This window comes from Hermetia illucens, chromosome 1 (assembly GCF_905115235.1).
Source record: "Hermetia illucens chromosome 1, iHerIll2.2.curated.20191125, whole genome shotgun sequence".
Lineage (NCBI taxonomy): Eukaryota > Metazoa > Arthropoda > Insecta > Diptera > Stratiomyidae > Hermetia > Hermetia illucens.
Window position 1 is genome coordinate 194,040,674 of NC_051849.1, and position 19,591 is coordinate 194,060,264.

The window sequence follows — 19,591 nt, forward strand, 5'->3', positions numbered from 1 at the left end:
GCATGCTTCCAGAAGATTACACTCTGGAGCTCGTGAAAGTACCGTTTCTAAGAAAGTCTAACTTGGCAGAAACCTAAACTATAAGCCACTGGATCGGGAAATCAAAGAATTTGGGCTTATCGAGCGGGTGGTTGTAGTTCCCATATGTAATATTGTCAGCTACAGGTATTGTACCTAAATCTCTCACGGCTTCCCGTGATTCCTGGGACTTTCGCACAGTCTGGTTTAAACCATGCAGAAGTACACCATTCTGCATACGTGCTCGATGTTGCGGGGAGTTCTTGACGGATTATCCCATTGACCTATCACCACCACCAGTGCCCCTTTAAGAGGTTTTTTAAGAGGTAGGATTGTCCGAGCCTACATGCTTGGCTGTTAGGGCTAGTATTAGGTAAAATCCGGCATCTGCCGAGATTGTGACAACTCAGAAAAACAAAATTTTGTGTTTAAAAAGGAATATTTAAAATCTAAGCTAGCTGAAAAATGAGGAAAGACTAAAAATTTGTTGTTTGTTTGAGGACAACTTGAGCAAACCAACGGTCAAACATTTAAGAAGCTGACATTGCGCTTAAAACCCCGTACAGGGTGAAAAATAAGTCGAAATCTAAACTAAACTTTTGTAACCATCACTGACATCCCCATTATAATCCTGAATTTCGGCACGAGCATATTTCGTGGTCATTCTTGTTGTGCATCATTGAGGACGAAATTGCCTAATGCTCCATCCTGAAGAGAATCGCCTCCCCGTTCGAACGAGGTATTGCCGGTCGTAATCTGACGATTTTGCATTTTTGTCAATTTTTACGACCCGGGGGTCGAGGAAAATTTCAATTTTCCATATTTTGGCCAGCCTCTCCGGTCTCGGATTTTTCGCGATATCTCGCGTCCGCGGCATCGTAGCTTGAACATTCTCGCATTTCCCGAATCTGGCCCGCCTCCCCGTTCGAACGAGGTATCATCATCATCATCAACGGCGCAACAGCCGGTATCTGGTCTAGGCCTGCCCTAATAAGGAACTCCAGACATCCCGGTTTTGCGCCGAGGTCCACCAATTCGATATCCCTAAAAGCTGTCTGGCGTCCTGGCCTACGCCATCGCTCCATCTTAGGCAGGGTCCGCCTCGTCTTCTTTTTCTACCATGGATATTGTCCTTATAGACTTTCCGGGTGTGATGTGATCATCCTCATCCATACGGATTAAGTGACCCGTCCACCGTAGCCTATTGAGCCGGATTTTATCCACAACCTGACGGTCATGGTATCGCTCATAGATTTCGTCGTTATGTAGGCTACGTAATCGTCCATCTTCATGTAGGGGGCCAAAAATTCTTCGGAGGATTCTTTTTTCGAACACGGTCAAGTGTTCTAATTTTTTTTTATTAACAACCCAGATTTAGGTGGAATACATAAGGACTCGCGAGATCATAGTCTTGTACAGTAACAGCTTTGACCCTATGGTGAGAGGCTTTATAGTCGATGAAAAAGTGGTGTAACTGACGACCATATTCCATATTGCTGCTGTAGAGAGAAAATCTGATTTTTTGCTCATTTGCCTGCAGTGAAACCTCTTTGGTATAGGCCAATGATGTTCTGGGCGTATGGAACTATCCGGCCTAGCAAGATAGATGAAATTATCTTATAGATGGTACTCAGCAACGTGATACCTCTATAATTGCTGAACCGTGTGATATCCCTCTTTTTATGTATGAGACAGATAATGCCTCTTTGCATTGTTTCGCTGTCCCACATCTTGAGCACAAGTTGATGAACTACTTGGTGTAATTGGTCGCCTCCATATTTAACCAATTCGGCTATAATTCCATGGGCTCCTGGCGACTTGTGATTTTTAAGCCGATGAATTGCACGGACTGTTTCTTCCATGCTTGGTGGTGGCAGTATTTGTCCATCGTCTTCAGTTGGCGGGACTTCCAACTCACTGATATTTTGGTTGTTGAGCAGTTCATCAAAATACTCAACCCATCGCTCCAATATGCCCATTCGGTCGAAAATCAGATTTCCCTCTTTGTCTCACAGGATGAACATCGAGGTGTATAAGGCTACTTCCTGCTCCCTGTACTTTTCGAGTTTACAGACCTGTTGGCTTTGCCAGGCTTCCTTGAAATTTAATTTTATCCATAATCGGAAGGTCATGGTACGTAAGCTACGGAATCGTCCATCCTCATGTAGGGGGCCAAAAATTCGTCGGAGGATTCTTCTCTCGAATGCGGCCAAGAGTTCGCAATTTTTCTTGCTAAGAACCCAAGTTTCCGAGGAATACATGAGGACTGGCAAGATCATAGTCTTGTACAGTAAGAGCTTTGACCCTATGGTGAGACGTTTCGAGCGGAATAGTTTTTGTAAGCTGAAATAGGCTCTGTTGGCTGACAACAACCGTGCGCAGATTTCATCGTCGTAGCTGGTATCGGTTGGACCCTAGATAGGAGAAATCGTCAACGGTCTCAAAGTTGTATTCTCCTATCCTTATTCTTCCTGTTTGATGCTGTTGGTTGGTTTGCACATTGGTCAGGGTCAGCCTAGTCTTATTAGTTTCGTCGGGATGCTGAAGTCTTTCATGGCCTCTTTGGTATGGGCCATTGATGTTCTGAGCATATGGGACTATCCGGCCTAGCAGGACAGCGGAGAATATCTTATAGATGGTACTCAGCAACGTGATACCTCTATAATTGCTGCACTGTGTGATATCTCCCTTTTTATGTATGAGACAGATAATGCCTCGTTGCCACCACTTGGTGTAACTGGTCGTCTCCATATTTATCCAATTCAGCTGTAATTCCATCGGCTCCTGGCGATCAGATTTCCCTCTTTGTCTCGCAGGATGAGCATCGAGGTGTGTAAGGCTTCATCCTGCTGACTTATTAGTAAAACGTGCGCGCCTAGTGTGATTGCTCCATGTACTTTTCTAGTTCACAGATTTGTTGGTTCTCCTGGCTTCATTTTTCCGTCTGTGAAGTCGCTTCTCCGCTCGACGGAGTTCGTGATAAGTCTCTGCGCGTGCCCGCGTTCTTTGGGAATGCAACATTACTCGGTACGCCGCATTCTTCCGTTCCGTTGCTAGTTTACATTCATCGTTAAACCAGCAGTTCCGACTCTTTTTGCGGCTGGGGCCAAGTATCTTTGTGGCTGTATCCATGATAATGTTCTTCAGGTGGTTGTGAACATCATTTGTTGATGCTTCATATCCAGGTCTTCTGTTGAATGCGATTATTGCGGTATCCATTTCCCTCTTATAGGTATCGCGGAGGGCTGTGTTGTGGATTGCTTCAGTGTTAACTCTCACCTGATTGTCAGAGGGGATTCTAGGTGGTATTGTTATTCGGGCTCGGAGCACCATGCCAACGAGATAGTGATCCGAGTCTATATTGGCCCCCCTATATGTTCTGACATTCATCAAGGGTGAGAGATGGGGGCGTTCGATCAATACGTGGTCAATTTGGTTGAAAGTGGTCCCGTCTGGAGAGGCCCACGTATGTTTGTGGACCGCTTTCCGCACAAATCAGGTACTTCCAACAACCATTTCGTGTGACCCTGCTAATTGAATAATTCGCAGTCCGTTATCATTTTTTTTCGTGTAAGCTATGGGAGCCAACGTATCGCCTTAATACGGGCTCCTTCCCTACTTGGCTGTTAAAATCCCCAAGTATGACTTTTATGTCATATCTGGGACAGACTTCGAGGGTTCGTTCTACTGCCTCGTAGAAGGTATCCTTCTCCGACTCTGCAGTCTCCTCTGTAGGGGCGTGGACGTTAATGAGGCTTATATTTCTAAACTTGCCTCGCAAGCGCAGAGTGCATAGCCGTTCGCTTATGTTTTCAAAGCCGAAAACAGCAGGTTTCATTTTTTGGCTGACTAAGAAACCTACTCCGAGCACATGGTTTACTGGATGACCGCTATAATATATGGTGTAGCGGCTCTTTTCCGGGAAACCGGTCCCTGTCCAACGCATCTCCTGTAACGCTGTTACATCAGCCAGGGTATCGGCTAGCTGCTTATCAGCTTCATCTTTGTACAGGGAGCGCAATTTCCATGAGAAAATGCGCAAATCATTATTCCGTTTATGTTGCCGGGTTCGTCGTTGTATAATCCGTCCATTCCGAGGCCCCTTTTGTAGCTTTGTAATAAGTTGTTTTCCGTGTAGGGTTGTCAGTCCTGCCCAACCCCCAACCTGGAGGACCAGTTGGTACCATTTGTCCCGTTTTTAGGCGCGGGAGACTCGCCTTCATCCTTCTCTGTCTGCAGCTTTTCGTTAAGAAAGAGCGGTCACCACGTGGAGGTGGAGACAGGGTTTGGTAGTAGAGCTGTTGGTGTTGGTTCAGCAGGCATTTCCCAGGTTTTATGCTCCATCGTGGGTCCCAATCCACGTTTCGCCCTGGAACCTATACTACCCTTTGACCACCAACGAGGTATTGCCGGTCGCAATCCGACGATTTTGCATTTTTGCCAATTTTTACGATCCGCGGGTCGTGGAAATTTTCCATTTTCCCCATTTTGACGAGCCTTTTTGGTTTCGGATTTTTCGCGATATCTCGCATCCTGGCATCGCACCTTGAAAATTCTTGCATTCCCTGAATCTGGGCAGCCTTCCCGTTCTAACGAGGTATTGAGTCTATTATATGCTTTTTGGTGAAAACAGGGTATGATAGGCTGTCAGGAAACGCCTTTATGCGCCGTGTAGAGTCTTACAATTGAGGTAAGATTTATGAGGCTAATGGTTGACGTTTAAACGGATAAATGCATGTTGTTGGGTTTTTCAATAAGTTTGCCAATTTCTTCGTAAAGTCGAGGGAACGCAGAAAATACCACCTGTTATATTGTCAAATTCGGTCAAAAGGAGCTGAAAGTAGTCATATTCACGAATATTGCCGAATGGCAGAGAGAGAGAGAGCTTGGTACGTATCCTTTGAAGGACTCAACTGGAGCCTGACAGTTGCCAAACTAATGATAAACAGAAATGAACCATTATTATTTTTATTGTCCCAATTGTCTACTCAAAACTTAAAAAATAACATTGAACACCTTAAAAACATTAACTTAAAAACCGAAGTAGTATAGGATCATAAAACGTATACTAAAAAAACTGGTACCCAATCAATACAGAATACTTATGAACTATTCAATAAATAAATTAATTTTCTGGGCTACAGTATTTACCCTGTTTTACTCGCAGCTTTGGCCAGTTTTCGCATCATTTTATTCTCATCGGCGCATTTCGTGGTTATAGCCAGCCGAATCTCTCGAATGGAACCGTTACCAAATTGTGATACCGCAGTGATGATATCTTCAACAATCAATGGATCCAATTGTTTTTTCGGTGGCTTTTCTAACCCCTTGAAAGCAGGAGACTCTTTCCCAGTCAACGAATGAGTTGCCAAGATCTCACGGCCGAAAACCGTGGACAGTAAAAGACGCGTAGCTAATGATGCTGTAGAATTATACAGTTTTAAGTAGACAGAAGTAGGAACCGTAGTACCATTTGGACCAAGGATGGTTACATCCATACAAGTATCTTGATTGGTCTCTTCCTTCAAGTTATTAATGGTTTCACTATCTGACTTGCATGGAGAGGGTGTCGTTGCTACTGGAGAGGACGGGGATGAAGGCAAATCTTCCTGTTCTAACTTTGGAGAAGATGATGACTCGGCTTCATCCGATAAGACCTCCGTGGAATCGTACCCCTCGTCCTTAACCTCTCGTTTTATGTTTGGTACAATTTCATTCCGTGAATTAGGCGAAGCGACATCAACAGAAGGCAGGAACTGCGGTGTTGTAATCGAGGAAAGTCCTTTTGTCGATGCTATCTTCTTTTTCTTTTTGGGAAGCTGCGGCATTAAAGGCGAATTGCCACATGCTTCGCGATGGCTATCGCCAATAACGTTAGCTCCCTTCTTCAAATCTACAGTTTTTCCTTTTCCTTGTGACTTACTGCCTGATTTTGAAATTGATGATCGTTTTTTGGTCGGTAAATTTGTGTTAGTTTTAACAGAAAATATGACAACATCCTGTTTTTCAATTGTTGAGACCTCACTCTTAGCATCTTCCAATGGACGTTTTGTTGCCTTTTGTGACTGGGCTGGAGATATTGGCTTCAAATATGAAGCTTCACTATCGAGTTTCTTTGTTGACAAATTCAAAGGTTGAGACTGATCTGTCGATGATCTTTCTACACTTCGGAACCATTCACAATCCTAAAAAAAAATAATGAATATTATTTATATTAAAAAATAAGGATTATTTATATTAAAATAATAAGGAATATTATTTATATTATAATAGACGTTACAAAAAAGATACATTCTAATAATTCTAAAAAACTACAACAAAATTTGTAAGGGTATCTCCCTACTTACTTGATTCGGATCATTGTTCTCGATGTCAGCTTTTAGCTCCAGTTGTTCCACGATACCTCCAGCATTGTAGCTCTTGGGAGGTTCAGCAAAACGCTCAAAAAGTATTTTTTTGAAGTGCCTGCCTCTGAAGCTGTCCATTCTGATAAATGCCTTTTATCACTTTCTTTCTGCTGAACTCCTAACTAGCGGATACTCGATGATTTAACTTCCTTCAGAATATCACTCTCTCAACTTTTAGTTATTTTCTGTTCAGAAAAAGCTACTTAAATGCCTTTGAATATTCTCAGCTCGAATTTTCTCAAGATTGTACTCTTCTTCTGTTCAGAATGCGATTGGAATTTTTTCGAAGTCCTCCGCCTTTTTATGCTGAAAATTTTACTTTTTGGTGACAAATACGTACACACCTTCCCTAAACGTATAAATAAAAATTCAGGTAGATACTTCATATTTTAACATTCAATCTAATTAGGGTGTAAATTCTTAAAAATTTGACGACAAATGGTTTCGTTCGATGTCCACAAACTGTCGTACCCCTCTGATCCCCAACTTTATTCAAAAATAAAAGTTACCTGTATCCTGGAACCTTAGTATCCCAAGCTAAAATTTGAATGGAAAGATGCAGTTATTTTTACATAAAATGGTAATTAAAGAATATTTAGAGAGTCCAGTACAGGTAGAATTTGTGGATGTTTTCTCCAGGACTTCAAGAAAACAAAGAACAAATTTTGCCAGTTGGCTTTTGGTTCAAACTAGATTTGCCTAAATACCATGATAGTACTTTTCACTCATGTCATGCATTAAAAACAGGTTTCCTACTAACTTACAAACTCGGGCCAAAAAAATATAGGCCATCCTCGATCACCGGTAAAATTACCTTAGTTAATTTTAAAAATAGTGGTCCACAAAGGTAATTATTTAGAATTTTGATTCTTCGATACTCTTGTACTAATTTAATCCTTATGGAAAGCACTTTGACTTTGAGTGATTAAGATTTTGTAATACCAGAGTATCGCTTTTCTATTCGGTACAGATCGGTAGATCACATTATAGATTTTACTCCTATTTTATTAATTTGATTCTCAATTCAGGCAATATTTTAATATTTCAACACTTACCTCAGCAATACGCATTCACGGCTGCGTAATCGACCCAAGTGCACTGCAACAACTGCGATTACTCTTGACATTCATACCTAGGAAACGGTCATTTAGACGAACCTAGCAGTAGTTTCTGAACTCTATGGCCTTTAACTGTATGAAAATCATTTATTTTTTTATATACCAATAATTTATGTATATTATTTCATTTAATTGAGATAAAAAATACCCAAAAAGTTGGTAAATCGTCCTTGATATCCGCGGGAGCGACTACTCGTTCCTCCACTGCAGGATTTCCCACTTATTATCTTTGAAAAAATGATCATGTTGTACACATAACCAAAGGATAATTGAAAGAGATTGTCGTTTTTATATAAGTAATTTTATATGCACATGATTTCATATGAAAGTAACTCGAATTTCAATTTTGTGGTAGTTTTAAGTCATCGAGAGTACACTATTGCGAGAGTCAAGTATCATTTATAACAATTGTTCGAAAAGTTAAAAAGAATTATGTACAAAAATGTTGCTACTTCATTTATTATCCAAATCTGTATACTTCTATATAACCACGATAACTTATTTTACAATTAATTGAAGAAATGAGAAAAAAATAAAATGTTTATCCACGCGGTATTCCTAAGTTATCTTCCATCATATCTAGTGACGCTTGGTAATCTCTCGAAAGCTTGTTTTATTTTCCATGCTCACGATATATAGATGATGTCCTCAGGTGACCCAGCATAAAAAACTAACCCCTTATTTCATTACCATTTATTGTATCAGCAACAATAGGGATGGATAAATGATCCTTTCACGGAAGGAAATTTCACACCGGATTTTTAAGAATTTGTGGAAAACACAATCTTATTAAAATCGCTTCCCTGTTTTTTGTTTTTAAAATCATTTTTATTTTCAAGAAATAGGTAACAATAACAATGCAAAAATGAGCAAAAAAACAATCTTTTAAACTAACGAAAATAACTTAAATCTAATAGCCACTGTGGGCTCCCAACATTTTTTGATAACGGTTTACCGGCCGAGCAGAGGACAGTAAGAAACAAAAATCGAATTTTACAATAAGTTGTCGGGAAATAGTAAAAAACCCGACGAAATTCGGGGTCGGCTCGCCATGATCGATATCGCTCTATTAAATTCCTCATCTGGAATAGCAATAGCGAGGTTTTTAAATCCCCATCCAGCGTATCAAGCCGCCGTTGCCAGCCTTTTGGTCGCTTACCATCGACTTTAATGTTCAGACCAATCCTGGCAAGTGAATTCTCGTTGGCACGCATTACGTGACCATACCATCGAAGACGCCTCTCTCGCAGTTGTTCCACGATCGGTGCAACCCCATATCGATCACGGATAACCTCATTTCGGATGTAATCAAAACGTGTCACGTCACTAGTCCAACCCAATATATTCATCTCCATTACCGCAAGACGCCGTTCATTGTTTTTTATAGTCGGCCAACACTCAGAACCATAGCGAACGACAGGACAGACGCCATTGTGGTAAACTTTAGATTTGAGACGTCCGTTGATACGCCAATCACAAAGCACGTCAATCAAACGCCAGTTGTGGAACGCCACTTCATCCAGGTTGCGTTAATGCGTGAAGCAATTTCATAACGCAGTTCTCCATTGGTTGATAGCGTTGACCCGATATATTTAAATCGTTCAATTCTAGGCAGGACAGTGATTGTGCCTGTTTCATGGGGATCGGTCGTCAAAAAAACTCTGTTTTATTCAGATTTAAACTCTCAATTTGCTGTGTTGCTTGAGGCGGTCATTCCATTTTTGAACAAGTCGCTCTTGATCAGCTTTGCTATTAGACACTGCGAAAACATCATCTGCATTAAGCAGTGTATAGGGCGCGGGACATTGAATGTCCCGTGTGACAGTGTCCATAACGAGAACAAAGAAGTGTGGTGAAAGGTCGCTTCCTTGCTGAACTCGGACGGAGACATGAACTGATTTTAACACACCCGCCACACTTCGAATTTTAATTTTCGGATCGTGGTTGAGCAATTGAACCTAGCACACAAGTCCTTCGGACACTAGGCGTTACCGCAGAGTATACTTTAGTCGCGCTGACAGTTACGTCCTGGTGCTCTAACGTGAGTACCTGTCATGCTGACTTAATCCCACGGTTTCCTTAAGATACGGATAGATTTTGTGACCACAATCAAAGCCCCGCTGAGACCAGCACAACGGTACCAGTCTATACTGAGTGCGATGGATGCAAGACCTAGCCATCTGTCGAACTTTGGAGTACGGCCCTTCGAAACGAAACCCAGGTAACCACAACCCCCATGAAACTCCCGCTATAACCAAGCTGAACGCACATGAGGCAGGAATTCTCTTGAGACATGTAAATCCCGGTTCCGATCGTACCAGTATACCCTTGGTAAGGTTTCCTGATCTAATGTCCCTTCAGATGAGTCTTCGTGTAGACTCGGGTCAGATCGCCCTGATTAGGCCTTTGGAGCATTCACCTACTGTATCACGATGAACAAACCATATTGAGTAGAGCGTTTCCGTGTCCCGTTGTTTGGCCGACAGTGTTTCCCTCACCGCCACCTCAGAGCACCAATCAGGTGGTATGGCTCCAAATGTCGGGAGTACATGTGGAAGTGGAGAACGAAAAAAATTTTTCTTTTGAAATCTGCTCGAATTATTCTCGCCATTTATCCGTCGCGGCTCGACGGTTGGTAAACAAAGTATCGTTCTTTTCATTAAAGCAACAGAAGTGTTCGATATCCTGTGTGCGTTGGTTTTGACTTTTGACTAACCAATACAGATCTTCTGTAGCCATCCCAAGTGTCCAGCTTATCGTAAAGATGTTTGTAATGGACTGCTCGGGTAACAGCGATAGCGTGTCTTTTCATGGTCCCTCATTTGAATATGATCATTCCAAAGCCAAGTATCTCGGTTGATGAACCCTTTATCAGGCTTGGTGATGATTGCATAGGCTGCTTAGTGAATCTTGGTTCCACGATTCATCCATATTCGTAATGGCTGATAAACGCGTAAGTGAAATCATTTTTCCGATTTTTCTCACGAAATCGCCACCATTTAATACGCAGAAATATTCAAAGAAAGCTTCGCTTTTTTCCTGGCTACCTTTGGAGACGAGCCCGCCTCCCCAGCCATTCGCTGCTCCATAAGCTTTCTTTATATTAATTTGTAGAAACGTCCGTTCTCTACAAATGTCACCCTACTACTATCAATTCGCTCTCTGTCTGTCTTTTGTTCTGGATGAAGGTAGAAATCTTAGAAAAATATTCCCGCGCCATTTCGCAGCATTGTGTGCCATTAAAGTTAATTTTATTAAAATCGGTTTACTGTTTAAGGAGCTAGGAATCTTCAAAAGTCTCTGGCTTGGACACGCCACTAAAACCACATCCAACCATCCCCCTGGTCCATGTAAGCACTATTTCGTATACATCACGGGGGGAGTTAGCTCTCTAGTTAGGTATCCTTCCTTCTATCCGTGCTTTCTTAACATCTTCCGCTTTTCGCACTTTATCCTGAATTACTATGATCATGGAGTTGACCACATCACAATCCTTCTGGCAAGCGGCCATTCTCCAAACAACATTTTCCAATGTTAGCACTTCCCCTAGAGTTTCCCTTTCGCACCTCTTTTCTTCTACGAACCGCGAGCATTGGAAGAATACTTGCGCTGGGCCCTCTGGGTCCCCATCGCAGTTTGGACAATCGTGTGAGGTAGCCAATTTAAACTTATACAGATATTGACGATATTCTCCATGGCCGGCGAGAAACTGAGTGAGCTTATCATTGATCTCAATATGTTTTTTCTCCAACCACCCCCTGATAAAATGGATCAACCTGTAAGTCCAACGACCCTTTCATGACTGGTCCAATTGCTGTTGCTATTTGCTTATGCATCTCTCCTTTTTGGTCTTTTTTGCATGTCGTAAAAGAGAGATGAACCTGATATTATATACGTTCATCATTTCGTCTTCATCGGCATCAACACTGACAGAATGATTACGTCCTTCAAGGTCACTTATCCTCACGAATTTGGCGTCCTCGGCAACCTTTCTTTCTGGCCTGAAGGTGTATTCATGAAGCCTTACAAGTGCACCAATTCCCGGGTAAATTTCAGAACAACCCGCCTGCCTTGCCGAGCAATGTAATTGGATCCGTGTTGACTGTCCGTCTGTTTTATCAGAACGTTAGGGGCTTAACAACCAAGCTAGAGGCCTTTAATTTATCTACGTTTGCTCAGCAACACGATGCCATCTGTATCTCCGAAAGCTGGTTGGACGAACCCTATTAAAATCCAAGCTCCCTGAAAGGTACTCCACTTTTCGCTGTGACAGAGAACACCGGCGGTGGGGTCCTAATTGCAATAAAAGATACACTCTCCACCGAACTCGTCTCCTCCTCCACTGACTGTATTGCTGGTCGTGTCTCTCGGCCAACTCGCTCCCGTTTTATATATATATTGTATATACGTCCCCTGTACTTGCCCTTCTAACCTGTATGCAAAATGTTCGTCAGTTTGTCGGAACTCCTTACTATCAGATTTCCTACCCACTCTTTCTTCCTTTGCGAAGATTTTAAATTCACCATGCCCTGGCCTAATCATCCTAGCCTTCCAATTCGTTTCAACAACCTCTTCCATTCTTGCCTTCTTCTTTCTTCCTCTATTAAACACTTGCTCTGCCCTGAATTTCAATATCACCACAAACTCCTTGGGCCATACTCGATCTCTTTCTTTCAAACTTCCCCGAGCGCCACCTCTCTTTATTTCCTTGCACATCTCCGTGTGTCAAAACAGACGCTCACCACCCCCACTTGAGTTTGAAGCGGAGCTCCCTGGTTCAAACTCCAAAACTGCACGTAAATCTAAAGTTCAAATTCCGCAAAGCCAACTTTAACGGTCCCAACTCAGTTTTAGCGTCTATCAACTGGGTTCAGATATTAAACAAGTCAACGTGTGATCAAGCTCTTAGCCCCTTTTACAATATCCTGTCTGATCTCCTCTCCTGTTATATCCCTTGCTTGCCTGCGTTCGTATCCAACTTGGTTCACAATGGAGATCCTTCATATTATTCGTACTGCGGAAGAAGTTTCGGACTTCTAAGAATGGCGGCGACCTTGCTCATTTTAAGGCGCTCCACTGTGAAATCGAGCTCATAAAAGGTATTTGTAGAGCATCAAAGTCATCCAATCCCTCGATACCTTGAAACTCTTTTGATCCCACACTCGTTATTCTCATAGTCCCACCCAATCTTCTATTAGTTTTGCTGACTCCACTGCCAACACCCCACAACAATCCTGCGAACTTCTCTGCACCTACTTTTCTTCCTCGACCATTACACCCTCTACGCAACTTCTAACTACAGACTGCTCCGAATCTCTAAAAGAACCGTTCTGATGGCAGTCCAATATGCATCGATATTTTTTAGGAGGACTGCTCAGTATATTTGCTGTCCAATCAGCAAGATAACTCCCATTGCCGAGCGATAGTTGGGTCATATAAGCGGTCCATTTGGAATTTGGGAGATCGCAGCCCTCCAACCTGTGAGGAATGGTGGATGCATCACGTAAGCGAACGTAAGCGATCATCAGACTGTGATCCTTTTCGAGGCCGATGTCAGCGCCTCTCTCGTTATCTACATCCAGGAGACAACTCCTAAATCGCTGATCGCGAAATGGTCGATCTGATTGTTCGTAAGCTGTTGGTCGGTTGGCAGGCTCTGTGTTCGAACAATGTGCCACCAATTTCGAGGCGGTGGAACTTGCAGAAATCTACGAACCTCCTACCATTACCGTTGCGATTGCCAAGACCGTGTTCGCCCATCACATGCCGGATCAAGGTGTTGTCAGATCCCACCTTGGTATTCAGATCACCCATCACGATCACAATGTCACCCTTAAGGTGCCTCCCCTGAACTGTGTTTTATTGCTCTTAGAAAGCGTCCTTCTTCACTATATCTCCATTGGTGGGTGCTTAATCTGGACCGGAAACTTCCTAGGTCAAGATAGTTGCCAGAAACAACCCGGTACTGAATTGACGTCTGCTAGCAGTTAGCTTTCCAGAGCACAAAAGGACATTGCTGCAATAGGAAGAGGAGTACTGTCCAGAGTCCCATCGTCTTACTTCGCTTAGGCCCAGAATGTCCACCTTATATCGTTGGAATTCCCGCTTAAATTGGAGAACGCGAGCATTTTGAAGACCGTCGCTACCGTTATTGAGGAGCGTGCCCACATTCTAGAAAACAATGATAGTCCGTGTGCGATGGCCAAACGTCGTTGCGTGGGTCCCTATCCGAGGCATTATCGATGTTTCGGTAGCAATAAAGTTTCAAAATTGGCAGGTTTCTAGCCCAAAAGTGTTTATCCTTTTCAGTTGCCTCTTACAAAGAGGAGGAAAGACTTTGAGTGTATTTTTAAGACACAACACACAGACTTGTTCTGAAAAAATAGTGAGAGATAGGGGCCCTAGCAAACAATGCACCAAATCGAAGTCGACAACCAACTACCTTGATTATTTGGTTCTCCGTGGCTCATCTAAACCACTCTAATATCTTCTGTAATATAGGCGACCGACGGACTAGTCAGATGATTTTTTTGGTCATTTTATTTTTTTAATGGTGAGACTAATCTTTATTTAGTTTCCTGTTAATAAGTGTGATGTGTTATTGTTACGGCGCTCAAATTAAGAGCGCCAAGTTATAATCGTTACGGCGCTCAAATTAAGGGCGCAAAGTTATATTATTGCCGCGGAGCTCGGCATTATTGCCATCTTCAAATTTAGCCAGAATGGAGATTCAGGCAATTATTGATGCCCAGCAGGAAAGGGTCACAAAACTTGAAAGTGTGAGGGAGTCCCTAGTCAAACTCCGGCGCGAAAAATGGACATGGGAGCGTTTTGCTGCGGCATGGGAAGAAGTGCAACAGCTTTATTGGGATTTCCTCGCCGGCCACAGTCACCTTCTTCGTCAAAATGCTTCTAAGGACATTTTTTATTTTCGAGAAAATAAATTATCCGTAATGATCGGTATTTACAATGCGACTAAGGCGCTGATTGGGCGTGTTTATTGCGATCTCATTCCCGAAAGCTCTCCCGTCGATGTAGAAATCACAGGTGGAAGGGCAACATCAAGTCCGCGCCCCGGACCTTCAGCCTAGCTTAATGATGCTCGAGGGGAGTCGGAGGACGCGACAAAACAACCGGAAAACTTGTTCTTTAGAGAATGGTTCCCCAGGGTTCGCGATGAATTGAACATGTCTGTTAGTGACATACCGTTGCCGACAAGAGGCTTCGGGCTAAGAAGCTCCGAGACCGAAGGCATTCCTTATTGGAATCGCGGCCATAGACCTCGTCCTTGTCCACCAGTCCCTGATATTCCTTCGTTTGATGGGGACCTTCGTCACTTTGTACCATTCCCAAGTTCGAAGTGGAAAGCGTGGTATTCTTAGCCGAATTATTAAGGGATGTCAAAAAAAGCTTAGGGGGAATTCCACTAAAGTGCTCAGCCTACACTGAATCTGAGGTAGCCCTCGCTTGGATCCAGAGTCAGAAGGAAATTGAAAATAAGGCTGTGAAGCGTAGAGTCGCATCAATTCGAAACGTTCTCGCTCCTTCCGAAATTCATCATGTACAGTCAAAGTTGAACCCGGCTGATTGCGCATCAAGAGGAATGCTCCCCCGGAAATTTGTCAGCCATGGGCTATGGTTTGAGGGTCCTCCTTTTTGCAATGGGATCTACCCGTCACTCCCTTTGTGATAAAAAATTCAACAATAAGTTGCGTCACCTTAGATCATGGGGAGTCAGTGGGCTTTACCGATTTTAGTTCCCGGCTCTCGTCGTTGACTAGATTGATCAACACCGTTGCGTGGTGCCTGAGGTGGAGAAACAGGAAGTCAGGCTTCCTTTCGACCATGAAGTTAACGCAAGCAGAAGTCGCGGCTACTAAATGGCAGCAAATGGAACTATTTGGAAAGCAAATTGCGAGGTTGGCGCACGGGCTACCCGTGGAAAAATATCATTGGCTAAGTACGCTCAACCCCTTCTTGGAGGAAGGAAGTGGTCTTCTCAGGGTGGGAAAACGATTGAGCAACGCTCCATTACCATTTGAGCAGCGGCACCCCATCATTTTAGGAATGTCATTTAGTGGCGGCAGGGGGATTTGTATCGTGATTTGACGTCGGATACCAGTCGACTCAGCTGTGAATGAGTACCTGAGTCAAATCAGGGTAATAATCTCGGGCGAGCGTAATGCTGACCACATTGCCTCCTACAGTGTACTGTATGTACCGTTACGGTCTTGAATGAAGTGCTCTAACACACTTCAAGGCCCTGATCCAATATGGATTGTTGTGCCAACGATTATTATTATTATTTAGTGTATTTCCTCATTAGACAGGTTCATGAGGGCAATGATCATTGTGGGATTGGAGTCACCATGACTATAATTCGAGAAATCTATTATACACCTGCCCTACAACAAAGAGTTAAGAAATGGATAGGGTCGTGTACCAAATGCATTCGTATGAAAGGTCTAACAGTTACCCCCAGGATGGCAGATCTCCCAGTAGAACGGACAGCAGCTGAATTTGTGTTCGAAAACGTTGGGACTGATCTCTGTGGCCCATTTCAAATCAAAAGTGGCCCGTTGCGAAATTCAAAAACAATCAAAGTATACATGGTTGTGTTTGTGTGCAACCAAGGCTCTCCATCTTGAGATTTGTTCCGACCTTAGCACCAATGCCTACCTTGCCTCCTTCCGTAGATTTGTGAGTCGAAGGGGGCAGCCAAGGTCGGTTCTGTCAGATAATGGCACGAACTTGGTCGGCGCAGCTAAAGTATTGAAAGATGCTTGGCAGTAGGTGTCTGCCGAAGTCGGGAAAAGTTTAGCACAAAAGCGGATAGTTTGGCACCACAATCCGCCAAGGACAAGCCATTTCTGAGGGCTGTTTGAAGCTGCAGTGGGAAGTTTCAAGCGTTTTGTGAGAAGGATGCCAGCGGTGGTTAATCTGTCCTATGAGGATTTCCATACCGCTGTATGTACTTGGGAAGCCATCCTTAACAGTAGACCGTTATACCCGTTGTCAGATAATAGTCATGATTTGCAGGTGCTGACACCTGCACATTTTTTAATCCAGCGGGGTTTATTAAATCCTCCGATGGGAGAGGTCTCAGGGAAGATCTTCCTGCAACAAGGCGGTGGTTGCAGGTTCAGGAATTACAGCATCAGTTTTGGGCAAAATTTGAGCAAGATTACTTGGGCCATTTACAGAAACGATGCAGATGGAAAAATCCAGGGCGCCAGCTAGATCAGGGGGATTTGGTTCTAATAAAGGAAAAGGATCATAGTCCCTTGAATTGGAAGGCGGCACGGGTCGTTGAGACGTTTCCGGATCCCAACGGCGTGGTGAGGCAAGTGAGATTAAAAACAACTGAACGGGATAACGTAAACCGTGCAGTGCATCTGCTTGTCCCATTACTACCGGAGGGTGGTAAGCTGCAACCGGATTTATCGGCAGACGGCAGGCCTAATCCGGGGGGCGAAGCAATAATCGACGGTCCTGCATCTAGAGCCCGCGGAGCCGTAAAGTTTAAAGGTGGATTTCTGACTCGAGCTGCCTTGGTTTTATGTTTGTTCTTTCTGCCCGGCAGTTTGACCTCCTCATCGGTAGAGCCGGTGTTAGAGTCAAGGAGTATTCATTTAGGCGATGTTCAAGTTAAGGTGTTCGAGCTAAAGTACATGGTGGCAACCTCAGTAAATTTAACCGCAGATTTAGAGGTCATAGCGGATCAAATGGAAAAATTTAAGAAAATGTGCGCCAGACAAGTCAAACAGGACATCCGGGAACATTGCGGGACTCTGATAATCGCCAACGAGCAACAGGCTAAGGATATAAACCAGAACCTGATTCGTTTATAAACCCAATCAAGCTAAGCGGGCCCTAAGCGTGGTTCCATTTATGGTAAAGGAGGCTGTGAAACTAGGGGTTAAGTACTTGCCAGCTGTGTTCGGCACGGGGGTAATGGTATACATGGGTTATCGAGATGCTGTGATCGATAATGAGATAGAGAGCTTGCAGCATCAGCAAGCTAAAATCGCCTCCTTGATGCTTTATATCACGGATCTCGAGTACCATCAGGTTGAGGGGCACATTAATGCTGTTGTGGAGCGACAGGAAGTAGCCATGCTCCAACAAGAAATATCAGAATACTCAATGGAGCTACAGTCCCTAATAGCAGGGATATTGGCTAAGCATGAGCAGTTGAGTAAACTGAGACCAATAGGAGAGCTTACAGAATATGTAAAGCGAATAAATAAGGAGGTTCCAGGGATGATCTTACCGGATTTGGATCATCCGAAGAGCATCTTCGACATTCATCCTCCTTCAGCATGGGTAAAAGACGATTTAGTCACTATCGAATTTCTAATCCCTCTGGCTTACGAGAACGGTTTGCCCACGTAACAGTAATTACTACCCCCGATCATCAGAGCCTTACGTGGGATTTGGGGACGGCTGTCCCGTTTCGGGGTTTATTCATGGGGCCAGGGAAGAATGACAAATTTTTCTTTTAGGAAGATGCAGTGGAAATTCTACCCGGATTCTTTGAAACTAAGCTTGTCCGATCAGGACCGTCCTGCGCGCAAGAAATTGCAAAAGGAACAAAAAAATCTGCGGAAGTGGTGTCCTCTTAGGAGGTGGAGTAATGGCACTTTTGTGGCACGTTTAAAACCGCAACTTGGGGCAGTGTTTAAGGGTCAGGTGAAGGAAATCCCAATAATCTGTAGTGAAACTTCTTTAGAGCTTCGGTTTCCAGTGTCCTTGATAGACTTGGCTTACTGCACACTTGACATGGCCATGCTCAATGTCATAGGGACCTCTGATACCGTAGTAATGAATTGGGCAGCAAAATTTGAGGCAGTGACTCCTCGATTTCACCAATTAGATAAGTTGAGAGTGGCCCCAAACATTTCGTTAGATAGGGGTATTGGTACTTTGCGGCAGGAATTAGAAGCAACACTTGGATCAAAATCAGATTTTCGGCAATACATCCCACACGGATTAATTGAAGGAGATTTGTTGTTAATCGCAATCATTATCGGTGGTTTGATTTGGGTAATTAGAAGACGAGGTAGAAATCCGGAAGAAGAACTTTGCTTCGTGAGTCACCTATCCTTGGAAGATAGAAGGCCAGGGAGTTGGCGGGAGTAAGGGGAGCAAACCAGGGGGGAAGGAATCGCCACTTCAACCGTATGAAAATGGCAATGTAAATATATTCCATGTCACGAATTAAGGTTCATGAATTAGTTTCCACGGCAATGTAAATAATAAAGTGCTGTAAAGAAGAGTGGTTTCCTTTATTGTGGTTGCGGAAATCCCAAACAATTGGAATTCTGGTAAGACCCTAACTTCCTAATCTTTCCACAGCTTTACTCGACAGCGAGGGACAAAGGGACAGAAGACCGTCGCTCTCAAGAAGTAAGCGCGCCTAGTTAAATACTAGGCTGGACTTGGGGCGACCTGTGCCCTAATATAAGACTCCCAAACAGATATAATAAATACTGCGAAGGAACATGTATATAGAGCACAACCAGAAATTGACAGCTTCAGCAATCTATCCAGGGTTGATCATAAGCTCATTGAACCCTACGAAATTTTGAACATACCAATCAATACCAAAAATCTACCCTGAAGAAGTTGAAGAATCGGCTCCCGAAATAAGGTTAGATAGGAGGTTAGGAAACAGAAAAATTATTTAGCCCGAAAGGGAAACACTTCCTTTGATTTCTAGTCCAATAGTTTAGTCCTGAGCTTATTGGGGGACTAGATATAGAAGGAGTTAGAATAGGAGATAGCTTTCTCCTGAGATGTATTTCGTACACTTATTCCAAGAAATCAATTTCCTTCGATTGAAAAGCTATAAAAAGCTATTAAGTCTATTTTGAGACATTTAGGGTTCTAAAGCGTTTTCTAATTTAATTGCTAATATCCTGGAAAGATAGTTAAGAGACGGGCCTGAGGGTCGTGCTTCTGAATATCCTTTACGGAAGTATTGCTAGTATTACTGTTTGCGTCTTCAAAATGATATACTCTGTTCACAGATTCAGATTTCGTGGA

The 19,591-nt window shown here is 43.3% G+C and overlaps 1 protein-coding gene across 1 annotated transcript; it reads right to left on the minus strand.

Moving 5' to 3' along the window:
* Positions 1-5,070: 5,070 nt before the first annotated feature.
* Positions 5,071-7,578, minus strand: LOC119661101. The gene is made up of 4 exons (XM_038070290.1): positions 7,481-7,578; positions 6,935-6,962; positions 6,366-6,774; positions 5,071-6,203 (listed from the first exon to the last, which is right to left on the minus strand). Exons 3-4 carry the CDS (start codon positions 6,501-6,503, stop codon positions 5,166-5,168), a joined length of 1,176 nt encoding a protein of 391 aa, XP_037926218.1. The 5' UTR covers positions 6,504-6,774; positions 6,935-6,962; positions 7,481-7,578; the 3' UTR covers positions 5,071-5,165.
* Positions 7,579-19,591: the final 12,013 nt, after the last annotated feature.